The sequence below is a fragment of the Drosophila albomicans genome, chromosome 2L (assembly GCF_009650485.2).
Source record: "Drosophila albomicans strain 15112-1751.03 chromosome 2L, ASM965048v2, whole genome shotgun sequence".
Classification (NCBI taxonomy): Eukaryota; Metazoa; Arthropoda; class Insecta; order Diptera; family Drosophilidae; genus Drosophila; species Drosophila albomicans.
Window position 1 is genome coordinate 27,543,064 of NC_047628.2, and position 13,520 is coordinate 27,556,583.

Below are 13,520 nucleotides of genomic sequence, written 5' to 3' on the forward strand. Positions count from 1 at the left end.
GAAACGTAGTCTGGGGTTGGAAGTGTTCTAAAAAAAAGGATGAAACTACATCTGCTTCCATTTATGCAAAGTGAAATCCATTGGAAGCGAAAGGGTTGCAGCTCCGTTTTTTAGAAGGGTTGCTGAATGGTTTGATGTATTTTTTTACTGTCACTTTTTAGTCAGAAATTGTCGGTGGAAGAGTGAAGTACGACAAGGAAAAGTGCTCGGAAAAGGTACAATGAAATTTAAGGAAAATTACAAATAAATGTGAAGAAAACATTGCCAAGGAAACAAGAAACTAAGCACATTCACAATGGAAGATCGTTGAGAATAAAGAAAATTATTTCAAAGAGAGAAAGGAAACCTTACTGAAGAATCTACAAATTAAGCAAATCGACAATCGTTGAGAATAAGTAAAATTGCTATACTTAACTTTTCCTTTAATTTTTAACACTATTTTCCTAATTTCAGATAATGAATCCTCATAATTGATATGACAATGCTCTACTTTGGAATGAAGTCGGTAAATAAAAATATAAATTCTTTAAACTCTGAATTTTTAACTTGATTTGTTTTATTCTTTCAGTATGTAACCATTTTTTTTCTTCTAAGTCTAAATTTTTAACTACATTATGTTGTTCTTATAGTTTGTTTCTTTTCCCTTTCTAACCACTTCTCGCATCTATTCAAATTAACTGATAAAGCCCACTCAGCCATGCCCTAACACGTAACTATGTTACATAAACATCAACAAAAAGCTCACTTGATCAACAATAGATCCCACTTGGCTTAATAAGTGCGCATTGTTTGAACACGCGCTCAAGAGATCAATTTAAATATTTTGTTAGCCGCCTCGGGTCGAAACTTGACCACGCTTTTGACTGTTTTGAAAGCTTAATGCTTGAAAGTCTTTAAGCCCAAGTTTTTATGCTTTTTTTTTGGCATATCATTTCCGCTTTGTTTCAATCCCAATCCAGAGAAATAGAGAGAGAGAGAGAGAGAGAGAGACTGTGGACAAGGCAACTTGACAAATTAGACAAATAGAAAACATGTCAAAGAACTGAGCTGCATGCTCAATTAAGCCGCTTGACAGGCGCACATCAACAGCAGCAGCCGCAGCCAGCAGAGATCAGCTAACTGGCAGAAGAATTGAGAATGTGATGGACTATAGAAATACCCTGTTAGTGAGGCAGAAATGTCATTGATAAAAATGTGCCCATATTATATATGTATATCAAAATTAGTATAACAAACTAGACTCTATTTAGTTTGAAATGTATTTTACTTTGTTGGATGGTCACACTTTATCTTAACTGTCTTCTTGTCTGTGCATTCGGTAAGGTTAGAAACGAAAATATAAGTTTTTTTTATATACAGTGGTTCACAGCTTATTTCAACCACCACCAACCGACAACTTTGAGTTAGTGTACTGGCCAAACTAAAAGAGGTATTAACTTTATTTAAACGCAGGATTTTAGTTTAATGTTTTAATATACAAGATACTTTTTCATTTATCCTCTAATTTTTTGTTTACTATATAAAATTATTGAAAAACAAAAAAATGCCAAAAAAAAGTACCACAGCTTATTTCAACCAGCAACTTTGCAGCTGTGCGAAGATCAGTTTCCTAGGAAAATAACTGGTCTTTATGGATCTATTGCTTTGTGTATAGTATTTTCAATATATAGAAGTTCGATTTTCGACATTTTAAGCTTTAGATCTCGAAATACACGCGTATTTTACAAAATGGGTCCGTGAACCACAATTGAGAAGGAAAATGACGTCATAGCTCCTTTAAAGAATGGATTTTCCCGTCCAAAAATTTATGAATTGCTGCATCTGAGTGTTTCGACTGTGCAAATAATCATTTCATTGTTTTTTTCGGGAATGTATAGTGCATGAGAAGGGCAAAAATGTACCCAATGCATTTTTTAATGAGACCGACGCGTGTTATATTGTCCGGAAAATCGGGAAAATCCAAAATTTTCGCCACCAAAATTGGCCAGTGTTATAGAGGAGGAATTGAGTAAGGCGTGCCACCCAGAATCAATTCGAGAATACTGCGGGAAAGTAACTTTAATGACAGTATAAGGCGCAAGAAACCGTTTATAAGGCGCGCGAATCAAAAGGCTCCTTTGAAATTTGTCAAGGAGCATGTGGGAAAGGATAAAAACTTTTGGAACTTAATCATATTTGTGGACGAGTCCAAAATCAACATTTTTGGCTTGGTTGGAGCTCCATATGTCGGTCAGAATCCAAATTCCGGGCTTCAAAAGATAAATTTAAAGCCTACTGTCACGCATTACGGTGGTAGCGTCGTGGTTTGGGCCTGTATGTCCACAGCCGTAGTCGGAAAACTCAATTTTATTGACGCGACCATTGACTAGACTCAATACCTAGAGGTACTGAATGTCAATTTGATCCAAAGTGCAGATAAACTGGGCATTAAGGATGATTTCCGCTTCTACCAAGACAATGACCCTAGGCTTAAGGCAGGAATTGGCCAAGATTGGCTAATGTGCAACTGTCGTCATGTCATGAAACCATCAGCTCAGTAACCTGACATAAATGTTGTAAAAAATTGTTGGGCCATTTTGGACCAGAACATCGGAAAAAGGCCAATTTCCAACAAATCTAACCTTAAAACGGCTTTAGTGAAAGAATGGGACAAAATTAGGCCCTATATCACAAAAAAATTGGTGGAATCTATTCCAAACTGTCTGGAAGGAGCTAATAACCAAGAAGGAGGTCATACGAAATTCTAAATACACAGTTTAACATATTTATATTTAGTTATTTTCAGCTGGTTGAAATAAGCTGTGGTACTTTTTTTTGGCATTTTTTTGTTTTTCAATAATTTTATATAGTTAACAAAAAATTAGTGGATAAATGAAAAAGTATCTTGTATGTTAAAACATTAAACTAAAATCCTGCGTTTAAATAAAGTTAATACCTCTTTTAGTTTGGCCAGTACACTAACTCAAAGTTGTCGGTTGGTGGTGGTTGAAATAAGCAGTGAACCACTGTATATTTAAAACTAAATGGATTATATGTGTTTTATTTGGAATCAAAGCAATCGAAATAGTAAAGCAACTTTATCCATCTCAGAAATTTAAATGAAAGTGATAGTAAAATTTGTAAAACAATTTCATCTGAGTATAAAATTGTTAAAAAAAATGTTATTTCGTCTGAACTACTGCGAGATCAGTAGAAAATCTGAAATTGTCGCCAATTCCTAAAATTTTGATGTTATCTAAGTTTCTTGTACACCAGCTTAGGAACTAGCAAATTAAATTGTATAAATAACACAAGTTATGGTTGAAATTTTGTTCTCTAAATCAGAATTTAAAGGCTTTTCTCTGAACTCCTTTTCGCTCATAAAAAATATCTCTGTTCGCCTAAATAATTTCTCAATTTTCTTTAACATTAATATACTCTACATTCATTTATAGTCTTTAGACTATGACTTTTTCTCATTTTCCTCTAACCTCAATATACCCCACCTTGCTTTATAGATCACTTGGTATAAACGTCAGCCACATGACACACAACTATGCCACGTCATGTTGGTTGCTCGCTCTTAGCTGTTAGCTGCGTAAGACCAGAGGTTCGTGCCCCCAGGGCACAACGCTAATTAGAATAAAGCCGACGCGTTTTCGTAGGACAGTCGAAAGCTGAATGAATGAACAGAAGAGTGAAGACAGAAGAAAAAAAACTGTTTGTTCATGGCTTAAACGCAATTAACAATTAACCGACGCGTCGGCCCAACGAAAGATCAAGTTGAATACAAAACAAACTAAACACACATCATGGAAAAAAACATTTAAATTCGTTTAATTTCACAGCTTCGCGATATTGATCGCAATTACAATGGAAATGGTCGAGTCATCCTCGGGGCCCAAGGCAATCGATTGTGAAAGGTGGCTGAAAAGGTGCGTCTGGGCTTCCGTTTCAGGTTGTGGCCCCAATAGAATTCAAACACCTCCAGTCGCCAGACGTCTGTCATAATGTCTGTCCGTCTGTCTGTAAGTTGTCTGCTAGCTGTCCGTCTGTCCGTCCGTCTGGTCTGGGCTGGTAATCAAAATCCTTTTATAGCATTTACATAGCAGCACATACAAACTAAGCAATGCCTGCCCATTGGCTGGCTTGGGCAAGTTTATAGTGTTTTTTTTTTGCTACTCCAAGAGTGGACACTGGTCTAGAGTTAGACTAACGGGAAGGGGGAGTGCCAAGTATGAGGGGACAGTGGAAGGGGGGAAGAGAGCACTGGAGAGACTGTTGACAGCCAACACACACTGATCGTGGGAAAATGATCGATTTCATTGCTCTGCGATTTGGGAGAGTTGCATGCAGTTGCCGTTTGCCGTTTGCTGTTTGGCCACTCGCATCATCAACAGCGGATCACAACGGATCGGACTCGGAGTCTCCGACTCGGAGATCGGGTCTACATGACATCGAACATGCCAGCGACGTGCCATGGCAAACTGCCAGAGCTGCCTGCAACTGGCAATTGAAACGTGTTCATAAAGCAATTTTCGACTCTTTTTTTTTGCTGCTTGTAGCGTTTTATAACATAAATTGTCGCTAGCATTTAGTCAACTCGTTTTCTTGATCGTTGATGTTGTGCTGTGAAAAGCATCTGACAGATTGTTGCCAATTTGGTGGAGGCCACTTTTGAATATTGATCTAATCTCAGGTGTTTTTTGTTATTGGCCGTGAAACATAATTTGATTAGCAGCTACAACTAACTAACTTCATTTTAAACCTAATTGGTGGATTTTATAAAAAGCCTAATTGAGCGAATTATTTGATGGACTGCAAAAGCGTCAAGAAAATGTCACTTCAAAGTAGCTAACTAAACAGTGAAGAATTTAAACTGGGTTTTAATTAATGTTAAACTTAGTTGGTCAAAATATTTCATATACAAAATAACTCTAAGATAATCTCACAACTGAATTGAATGAATAAAAACTTAGCTTAAAATATATACAACAAATTTAAGCATAATTTGTCAATATTATAAATGTCTGAAAAGGCAAATTATTTCAAACAAAAGAGTTCTGAGTAAAATTTCTTTACTCTATTGTTAGGCTTGGTTTAAAATAATGATGTGAACAAGAAGTAAGAAAGCTACAGTCGGTATTAATTAACATGCTGTATAAATTTTAAAATATACCAAATTAATATACCACAAAAATACTAAATATATACCAAAGGCTACATTTGGCATTTTGATATAGTACACCATTAAAAATATTCATTATTCTTAAATAATACACCAAATTGATATACCGCGCAAATACTAAATATTATATTTTCTATCTATCTATAATCAGAGCGCTAAGGATATCAAATCTGCAGCGCTTTCAACATCGATAGGGTATAATAGAGATGTTTGTTGCAATTAGCATCTGCTTGGGGCTTGATCGCCAATTGTGATTAAATTTTAAAAGTATGTTGAATTTCCATGTTGACTTTGATTTACTCACAGAATTGGCCTTGAAATGAGTGTCAGAGTGTGCCAAGTGTGTGTAACTTAAATGTTTTCTAGTCACATTTCAAAGTGAGTTCTAGTGTAATACAGCCAAACATAAATGTGAAACAAAAATTAAACTTTGGAAAATGGATTGTTTCGATTATTCTGTTTTCGTGAACGTCTCTGTAGTTTTTCTTTTGCTTGTGCTGAGCTATAAGTTCTTCGAACAGAAGAAAAAGAAGAAAGCTGAAGAAGCTGAAGCTGAAGAATGCATAAAAGAGTTGAAGGAGGTGGGAATGGAGCCAAGATATTGGAAAATGTGGGATGACAACAAAACTACTGCTCGCATTTTTATTCCATACAAGGAATATATTGTGGATGTGACCAAAGGAGCAGGACTAATTTTGGAAAAGCATCAATTGATTGGCGTGAAACCGGAAGATTATTCTAAGCCTCGACCGTTCCTTAAGATGTATGAACGTATTGGTGAGGTGATCGAGGGAGAATAAATTACCAAACTTAATCTTGTTCACATTTCTGCAATAAATGTATATATACTCTAATTTTTTCATAGTATTTTTTTTGTAAATTTTACAAATGGTATGGAAAAATGTTAGGTATACTATTCGAAAAGTAGAAATCTGCGTCTTTGAAATTCTAAAATAAATGATAATGACGTTTCAAGAACTTTCTTGAATATATTCTTCGACTTTATTTGCAATCATTTAGAATTACTTTAATATATTTTCTATCTATAATCCGAGCGCAGTCAGAAAAAACCCTTTCTACATCGACTTTTATAGGATATAAAGCGATGTTTGTTGCAATTAGCATCTGTTTGAGGGATTGATCGCCAACTGTGATTAAATCGAAAAGTATGTCGAATTTCCTTGTCTTTGATCTACTCACAGAGTTGGCCTTGAAATGAGTGTCAGAGTGTGCCAAGTGTGTGTAACTTAAATGTTTTCTAGTCACATTTCAAAGTGAGTTCTAGAGTAATACAACCAAAAATAAATGTGAAACAAAGATTCTATTTTGAAAAATGGATTTGTTCGTTTATTCTGTTTGTGTGAGCGTCTTTGTAGTTTTTCTTTTGCTTGTGCTGATCTATAAGTTCTTCGAACAGAAGAAAAAGAAGGAGGAGGAAATGCAGCCAATTTGTTTGAATATATGGAATGACACGAAAACTAAAGCTCGAAAATTAGTTGTAATCGAGGGATTTATTTACGATGTGACCGAAGAAGCAGCAACAAGTTAATGAAACATTGAGAAATCAGCTGAATATATACATATACTCTAATTTTTTCATAGTATTTGTTTTTTATAATTTTACAATGGTATGGAAAAATGTATGGAAAAAATTTATGTTAAGTAAACTATTCGAAAAGTAGAAATCTGCATCTTTGAAATTAGAATTACTTTAATATATTTTCTATCTATAATCAGAACGTTAAAGATATCAAATCTGCAGCCCTTTCAACATCGACAGGGTATAATAGAGATGTTTGTTGCAATTAGAATCAGCTTGGCCATAAAATACATTTGGCATAAATAAATAATATAATAATATACCATAGAGTGCAAAGTATACCAAGTTTTCAGCCAAAGCATTTTTTTTTAACAAGTTCGTATAAGGTAAAGTTATTAAATTGAACTGTAAAGAATAGAATCTTGGTTTAAAATGTAATTGTTAAAGTTAGTCAACGTACTTCAGTAAATATTGTATAATTTTATATGCATTGAAGTTTACTATTCACAAGCCAAATAAATATTTTAATAACTTGCGTAGATATTATAAAACTGCTCGGTAATTTTATGCTTTTCTATTTGAGATATTTCCAGCGCCTTTTAGGGTCAATTTGCTTTTTGCCTTGTGCTGGAATTCGTATTTTTTTTATACATATATATTAATGACATTCTCTATTACATTTATGCGCTGTCTGTTAATTTATTGCTTAATGTTTTAATTAATTTTTTTCATATTTTTCGTTTATGTATACAACACGATTTTTTGCTTATCGCAAAATCTCTCACAACTCTATTTCGAACGGTATCAATTATGATATTCATTTAATTTTTCCTTTTTATTTGGCCACAGGCACAACTCGTCTAACTAATGCCAAAAACGGATTAAATGGATTAACGTGCGCCGCCTTCAAGGAGCGCAAAACGAAAGACTTAGGCAAAAAACTTGAAATGTCCAAGCCAAGTGCCGACAGCAGAGTTGTCGGGAAAAATTATTATGCAGCAGCAATTACTCGCCAATTGTCGACGATAAAAACAAGCAAAGAGAACGGCGAGAGAAGAGAGAAAAACTTGCCACCTGAGATGTGTCTAAAAGGCGATAATCCCGACAACAACTATCGAGAGTCCGACCGAGTCTTTGTGTGGAGTCTAGACAACGGTTCTATGTTGGTTCCTGGTTATGACCAAATGCAGCAGCGGGAGCTAACACAGCGGCAGCCTCTAGGTGATTATTTTTATTATAATTGTGCGTTTATTGGCGTGAGGAAATGTTCGAATGAATCCGAGTCCCATTCCCATTCCCGGTGAGTGCATAAAATTTGATAAACACAGAATGAGAATGATTTGGAAATTTCAACGCATGTTAGTTAACATCTTTTGCAGTTAACTGATATTGAGGCCCCCATCTAATTGTGTCGCCAACTGGCCCGAACATTGTGCTAATGACGACGACACCTTCAACGAAGGCGACACAATCTTTGAGCGCTGACTGGCGGCAACACTTTTGGTGCCCCGCCAGCTTCTCTCCTCCTCCTCCTCCTCAGACCTTAGCGATTGCATCGCCAATGCAACGTAACTCAAGCATCCCACTAATTTTGCCATATATGTCCAAGTGGTACGGCCAACGGCAACAAACGGTGGCAACATCAACGGAGCAACAGCAACGGAGCAACATCAACGCCAACGGCAACGACTTTAGCAAAACGGCAACAGCTTTGATTTGCAGCGCAAACTTGGCGCTTGTCGTACAACATTTTTGCCAAGACATGAATTTTGGCCATTTCTATGACCATTTAGCCATTCAAAAGACTTTTGCCGACAAAATGCATAGATAATTCTTCCTATCAGCATGCTTGTATCATCATTAAAACTAGCAGAGATCAACAAGATGTGTGGTTATAAAGTTGTTAAAATAAGTTTAAGCTTTCTGATGGAATTGTCAATTATAGAAAGCAAAGTTAAGTCTGCTTTAAACGCTTAAGAAATATAACAACTGTGATATTCAAACTTTTAAATGTCTTTAAAATATAAGAGCTGTCATCTTCAAACTACAAAAACTATTTTTACTACAATTATATGTAATCTACATGGGTTTAAATAGTAACGATCGGAGCGCTGTTGAAATGTTTTGAATTAATATAAGAATCTATTAATAATAATGTATGAATTAGTATTCAAAATAATCAGGACTTGGAATGTTAAATGAAATTAAATTATTGTCAAACTATTTTAATCCTAAGCCATTACATATTAACCACAGTTTCTTTAAAATAAATTGTAAAAATCGAACGAAATTATTGTCGTTCTAATAATTATTTAAAATCCATAAAATATCAGTCGAAATTTACTTGAAAATATATTTATAAAATGAACACAATTATTTTCTAACTATTAATAGTATAAAATTAATAAAATCTTATTCACAGTTTACTTGAAACACACAATATATATCATATTGGACACTGTTATTTACAAAGTTTACAAAATTAAGTACATTTTTGTATCATCAATTTCTTATTTGAAATTCATCAAGTATTAGCTGCAAATATTTGTGAATTTTTATTTAAAAAATGGTAAAATATGAAGCAAAATTTCGTAATCTATTAACTATTCAAAATCATTCAAACATTGGCTGTAATTCAAATTTATATTATCTTTGAATTATTCGAAATATTTAAAAAGTATAAACACAATAATTTGTCGTGTGTTTATTAACACATAACAACTAACAAAACAATTGAAATTTATTGGACCACATAAATTGCAATTGTTTTGTTCACACCTTTTTGTGGCCTTTGCTGTAATGTGTGGAATTTTCCCAGGCTGCTGTTAGTCCTAAATCATTTACAATTACGCTTTCAATAGCAGGCTATCTAAACAGTGTACTTTTAATAACTGAAACTGTAGTTATGTAGCTGTAAATGCTAGTTACAAAACGTCAAAGTGAACAAAGTGAAATAAGAGTCGATCCAACGACGTAATTACAGTCTTGTCTGGGAGATTGTTTATTTCCCCACTTCACTGCGAGGCATTCGAATTAGTCTAAACTGTTGAAATGCCTCATCAATTATTTGATTAAGTGCACCTCGAGTATTGAGTGCATCTACAACAAATATTCTCTCGTACTTATAATTTGCTGATCCAAAGATATGAATATAGAAAATTAACCCCAAAGTCAAGCGCAGCTGGCGCCAAGCTATTCGAAAATCTTTGAAAGTAATTAGAGTTATTGAGATGCGTATCGAAGAGAGCAGTTGAAAGCAGTTGCTTAAATACTGCCCGATCATCTGTGAGCAATTTGTCTGGCCTAATCTCAATAAACCGATCACAAGCTCAGCATAAAACATTGGGATTGAATTCGTTTTGGAGGCGGAGTCGAGTTGCACAAGTTATGCTAATTGAAAGAGGACTTTGCTGTGCTTTGATTAATGTTTACATGCCTGTAAATGTTTGCTCAAAAAACAATTAAAATGCCAAGCGGCTTGCAAACTAATTGAAATTATCATTATAATGTATAATAATAATCGTAATCACTTGCTCATTATATCTTAAGTTTGCAATAATCAAGCAATAGTCTAGTCTCTAGTGTCTAGTGTCTGGCCAAGACGCACGCCAACGCCTCATTTGTAATGCTCCACAACTTGGCCAACTTGGCAGTCTAATTACCAAGACTCTCATTTGTCTTGCCTGCCTTTGGAGTTTCAGTTGCAGTTTCAGTTTGCAATGCGACAATTAAAAGTTGTTCAAGTTTTTCAACTGCTCTTTGCATAATTTCGCAATTTGACATCAGCCACCACAGGCTACAGAGACTCATTAAAAATGGCAGCTACCTGACAGCCCCTTTCAAATACTCTCCTTAATGCGCTTTCATTGGAAGTGCAATTAAAATGCAAAAGCTTAGCTTGGTTTAGTGACCCTGACTAGACGCTGTCTTAAGGCTAAAGTGCGTACAAGATTAATGCATTTAAAATTCATCTCCACCAATTGCGTGTTTCAAGTGTGAACTGCGGCATTTGTTTGGCAACTTGAGAGTTTTGTGCGAATTTCACAGCTTAAAAATGTCAAGAAAGCGAGGGAAGATTGGCCATGAATGGGGAATTAACTGAAAGATAAAGATCATCTGGTAATAGTGAAAAATTTAACCATATAATTAATAAGTATTTATAAATGTGATGCAGCATTTTCTTTTCACAATTTTAAGTGCTTAATGCAACTAATCTTGGAAAATGTATTTATTAAAATTTGTAAAAAGAAAGTTCATCATATTATATTTTATTGATGAGAATAAACACAGATAATATATTTTTGTATATAGTTAATCAAAAATGTGCAAAAATCAAGCAATGATTTTTTATTGGTTTAATTATATGGAAAACAGCGCGGTATTATTCTAAAAATATATCACATTATTAAACCGCAAAAATACTAATATATACCAAAGGCTATGTTAGCTATATTGACATAGTACTACATTTAAAATATACCATAGAGTACAAAAATTAGTAAATATACTATAATATATAAAATACTATATTTTTGGTATAGTACTACATTTAAAATATACCATAGAGTACAAAATCTACCACAATGTGTAGCCTGTATAAAATTGGCTTGCATTTCGCAAAGATCGTTAAATTATATTTTAAAATAATTGAATTAATCTTTAATAAAAATTCTCAGCAATTATTCCTTGCTTACATTATAAGTAAATAATGAAAAAATTCTATAAAGTATATGTATGAGTTTTAACTTTTAATAAAATATTCCATACTACTCTTTGTGATTAATGAAAGACATTTCTAGATAGTATCACTGTTGAAAGTAATTCGTATGTTAACTTGCAAATGTAAATAGAACTCATTAATCACAATTAATATTTGTTTCAAATGCATTACAATAGCTAATTGCAGTTACAAGTTTGACTAAGTGCATTTCTTGGTTTTGGAATATGAAATATAAAATCATAAAATTGTAAACATAATTACAAATTAAAATGCGTGCAATAAGAGCTTAAATAAAAATTAAAAATGAAATTCTTTGGAATTTGCGATGGCATGTAAATGGCCATCATCAAATCAGTCAGTTTATGTTAAACAAAACTTGGCATCGGTATTAGAACCATAAAGCATAACACATATACATACATACATATTGTATACTATATAGTAGCAGTAGCACTAGTTATACCCGTTACCCATAGGGTAAAAGGGTATTATAAATTTGTGCGTGTAGGAAATTAATGTTATAGGCCATAAAGTACATATATTTTTGATCAACGTCAACTGCCGATACCGTTTGGTATATTTTGCGATTTATGGAATATAGTGAATGTAATCGTATATTAATATATTTTGTACATTACAGTTTATTTTGAATTTAATAGTATATTAATATACTAGAAGTAGCCGTCATATCGATGTATTTTGTATTTTATGGTATATTTTGAATTTAATAGTATATTGTTATACCAGAAAAAAGCCTTCAGTATGTTTTTTGTATTTTTGGTACATAAATTCGGTATATTTTAAGAATAATATACTTTATGGTATATTGTGAATGTAATAGAATATCGATATATTTTGTATTTCATGGTATATTTTGAATTTAATAGTATACTGAGATACCAGAAAATGCCTTCCGTATATTTCAGTATTTTTGTATACATATATTTGGCATAGTTTAAGAATAATGTGCTGAGCACAAGAGTGTATTAATGTATGTATTTTAAACTTTATGGTATATTTTGAATTTAATAGTATATTGATATACCAGAAAATGCCTTCAATATATTTTAGAATTTCTTGGTACATAAATTCGGCATATTTTAAGCATAATATGCTTTATGGTATATTGTGAATGTAATAGTATATTGGTATATTCTGTTTTATATGGTCTATTTTGAATTTGAATAGTATATTGATATACAAGAAAATGGATAGCGGGTATCTCGCAGTCAAGCACACTCGACTGCAGCTTTCTTACTTTTTTTTTTGCTTAGTGCGTGTCAGCAAATGTGTCTGCAATTGCAGATACACTCTGACTTGTGGCTCTTCTCTCTATCCGTGTGGCTGCTTCATGCTGCACTGGCAACTGGCCAACCAGAACGGCCGCCTATGAAGAATTCTGCCATAAATCATGGCCATAAAACAACAAGAAGAAGCAAGCACAACGGTAGTAGTTTCCCTCCCCATTATTGGCCAAGCTTCCCCCTCGACTTTCTTTGGGCCTAAGCACTCATTACTACTGCTAATATTACTGGCTATGATTGATAATGATGTGTCAATAATGTGTTTGCCAATTTTATGCTGAACGAGCGCCAAACGAGGCTCAGCGAAACTCTGTGAAATTGAAAACGCAACTTAATTAAACCACAAATAGACAATCGATGACCAAAAATAAGAAGACAGAGAAGAACGTAAGACGACGACGAGAGTCGGCAAACATTTGAATGGCCAAGTTAGCAATGTATGGAATTTGGCCGACGCATTCAAATTGAATGCGCAGCGCGGAGGTCGCTTGATCGCTGCGTACAAAGAGCGAGAGAAAATACCGCAAAATGCAAACGACAGGCTAATAAGCCCAAGTGGACAGCTTGGTATGCCATCGATCGCTGCATATGGTAAACAATTGTTGGCCACATTTATTATGCACACAGTCGCACACACAGCTTGACAGCTTCCTTAAACACACACATACAGATACAAATACAAACTTGACCGGCAGACCGAAGTCAAAAGTTGCGCTTGGTTCACTCACTTAATTGCTGGCGGAATTGTGTCAGACGTTTGCTGTTTGCCGTTTTGCTGCGGATAAAATC

The 13,520-nt window shown here is 34.1% G+C and overlaps 1 protein-coding gene across 4 annotated transcripts; it reads left to right on the forward strand.

Moving 5' to 3' along the window:
* Window positions 1-6,426: 6,426 nt before the first annotated feature.
* Window positions 6,427-8,585, forward strand: LOC117564263 (uncharacterized). Of its 4 annotated transcripts, none has more exons than XR_004571752.2 (3): window positions 6,427-6,795; window positions 7,557-8,007; window positions 8,071-8,585. XR_004571752.2 is itself a non-coding variant. In XM_052002678.1 (3 exons), exons 1-3 carry the CDS (start codon window positions 7,390-7,392, stop codon window positions 8,088-8,090), a joined length of 462 nt encoding a protein of 153 aa, XP_051858638.1. In that variant the 5' UTR covers window positions 7,372-7,389; the 3' UTR covers window positions 8,091-8,585. The 4 variants fall into 4 exon arrangements, 3 of the variants coding, with proteins under 3 accessions (XP_051858638.1, XP_051858639.1, XP_051858637.1); XM_052002678.1 differs by lacking the exon at window positions 6,427-6,795 and adding an exon at window positions 7,372-7,396 and having other exon boundaries at window positions 8,087-8,585; XM_052002679.1 differs by lacking the exon at window positions 6,427-6,795 and adding an exon at window positions 7,372-7,396 and having other exon boundaries at window positions 7,557-7,928; window positions 8,087-8,585.
* The last annotated feature ends 4,935 nt before the right edge of the window (window positions 8,586-13,520 follow it).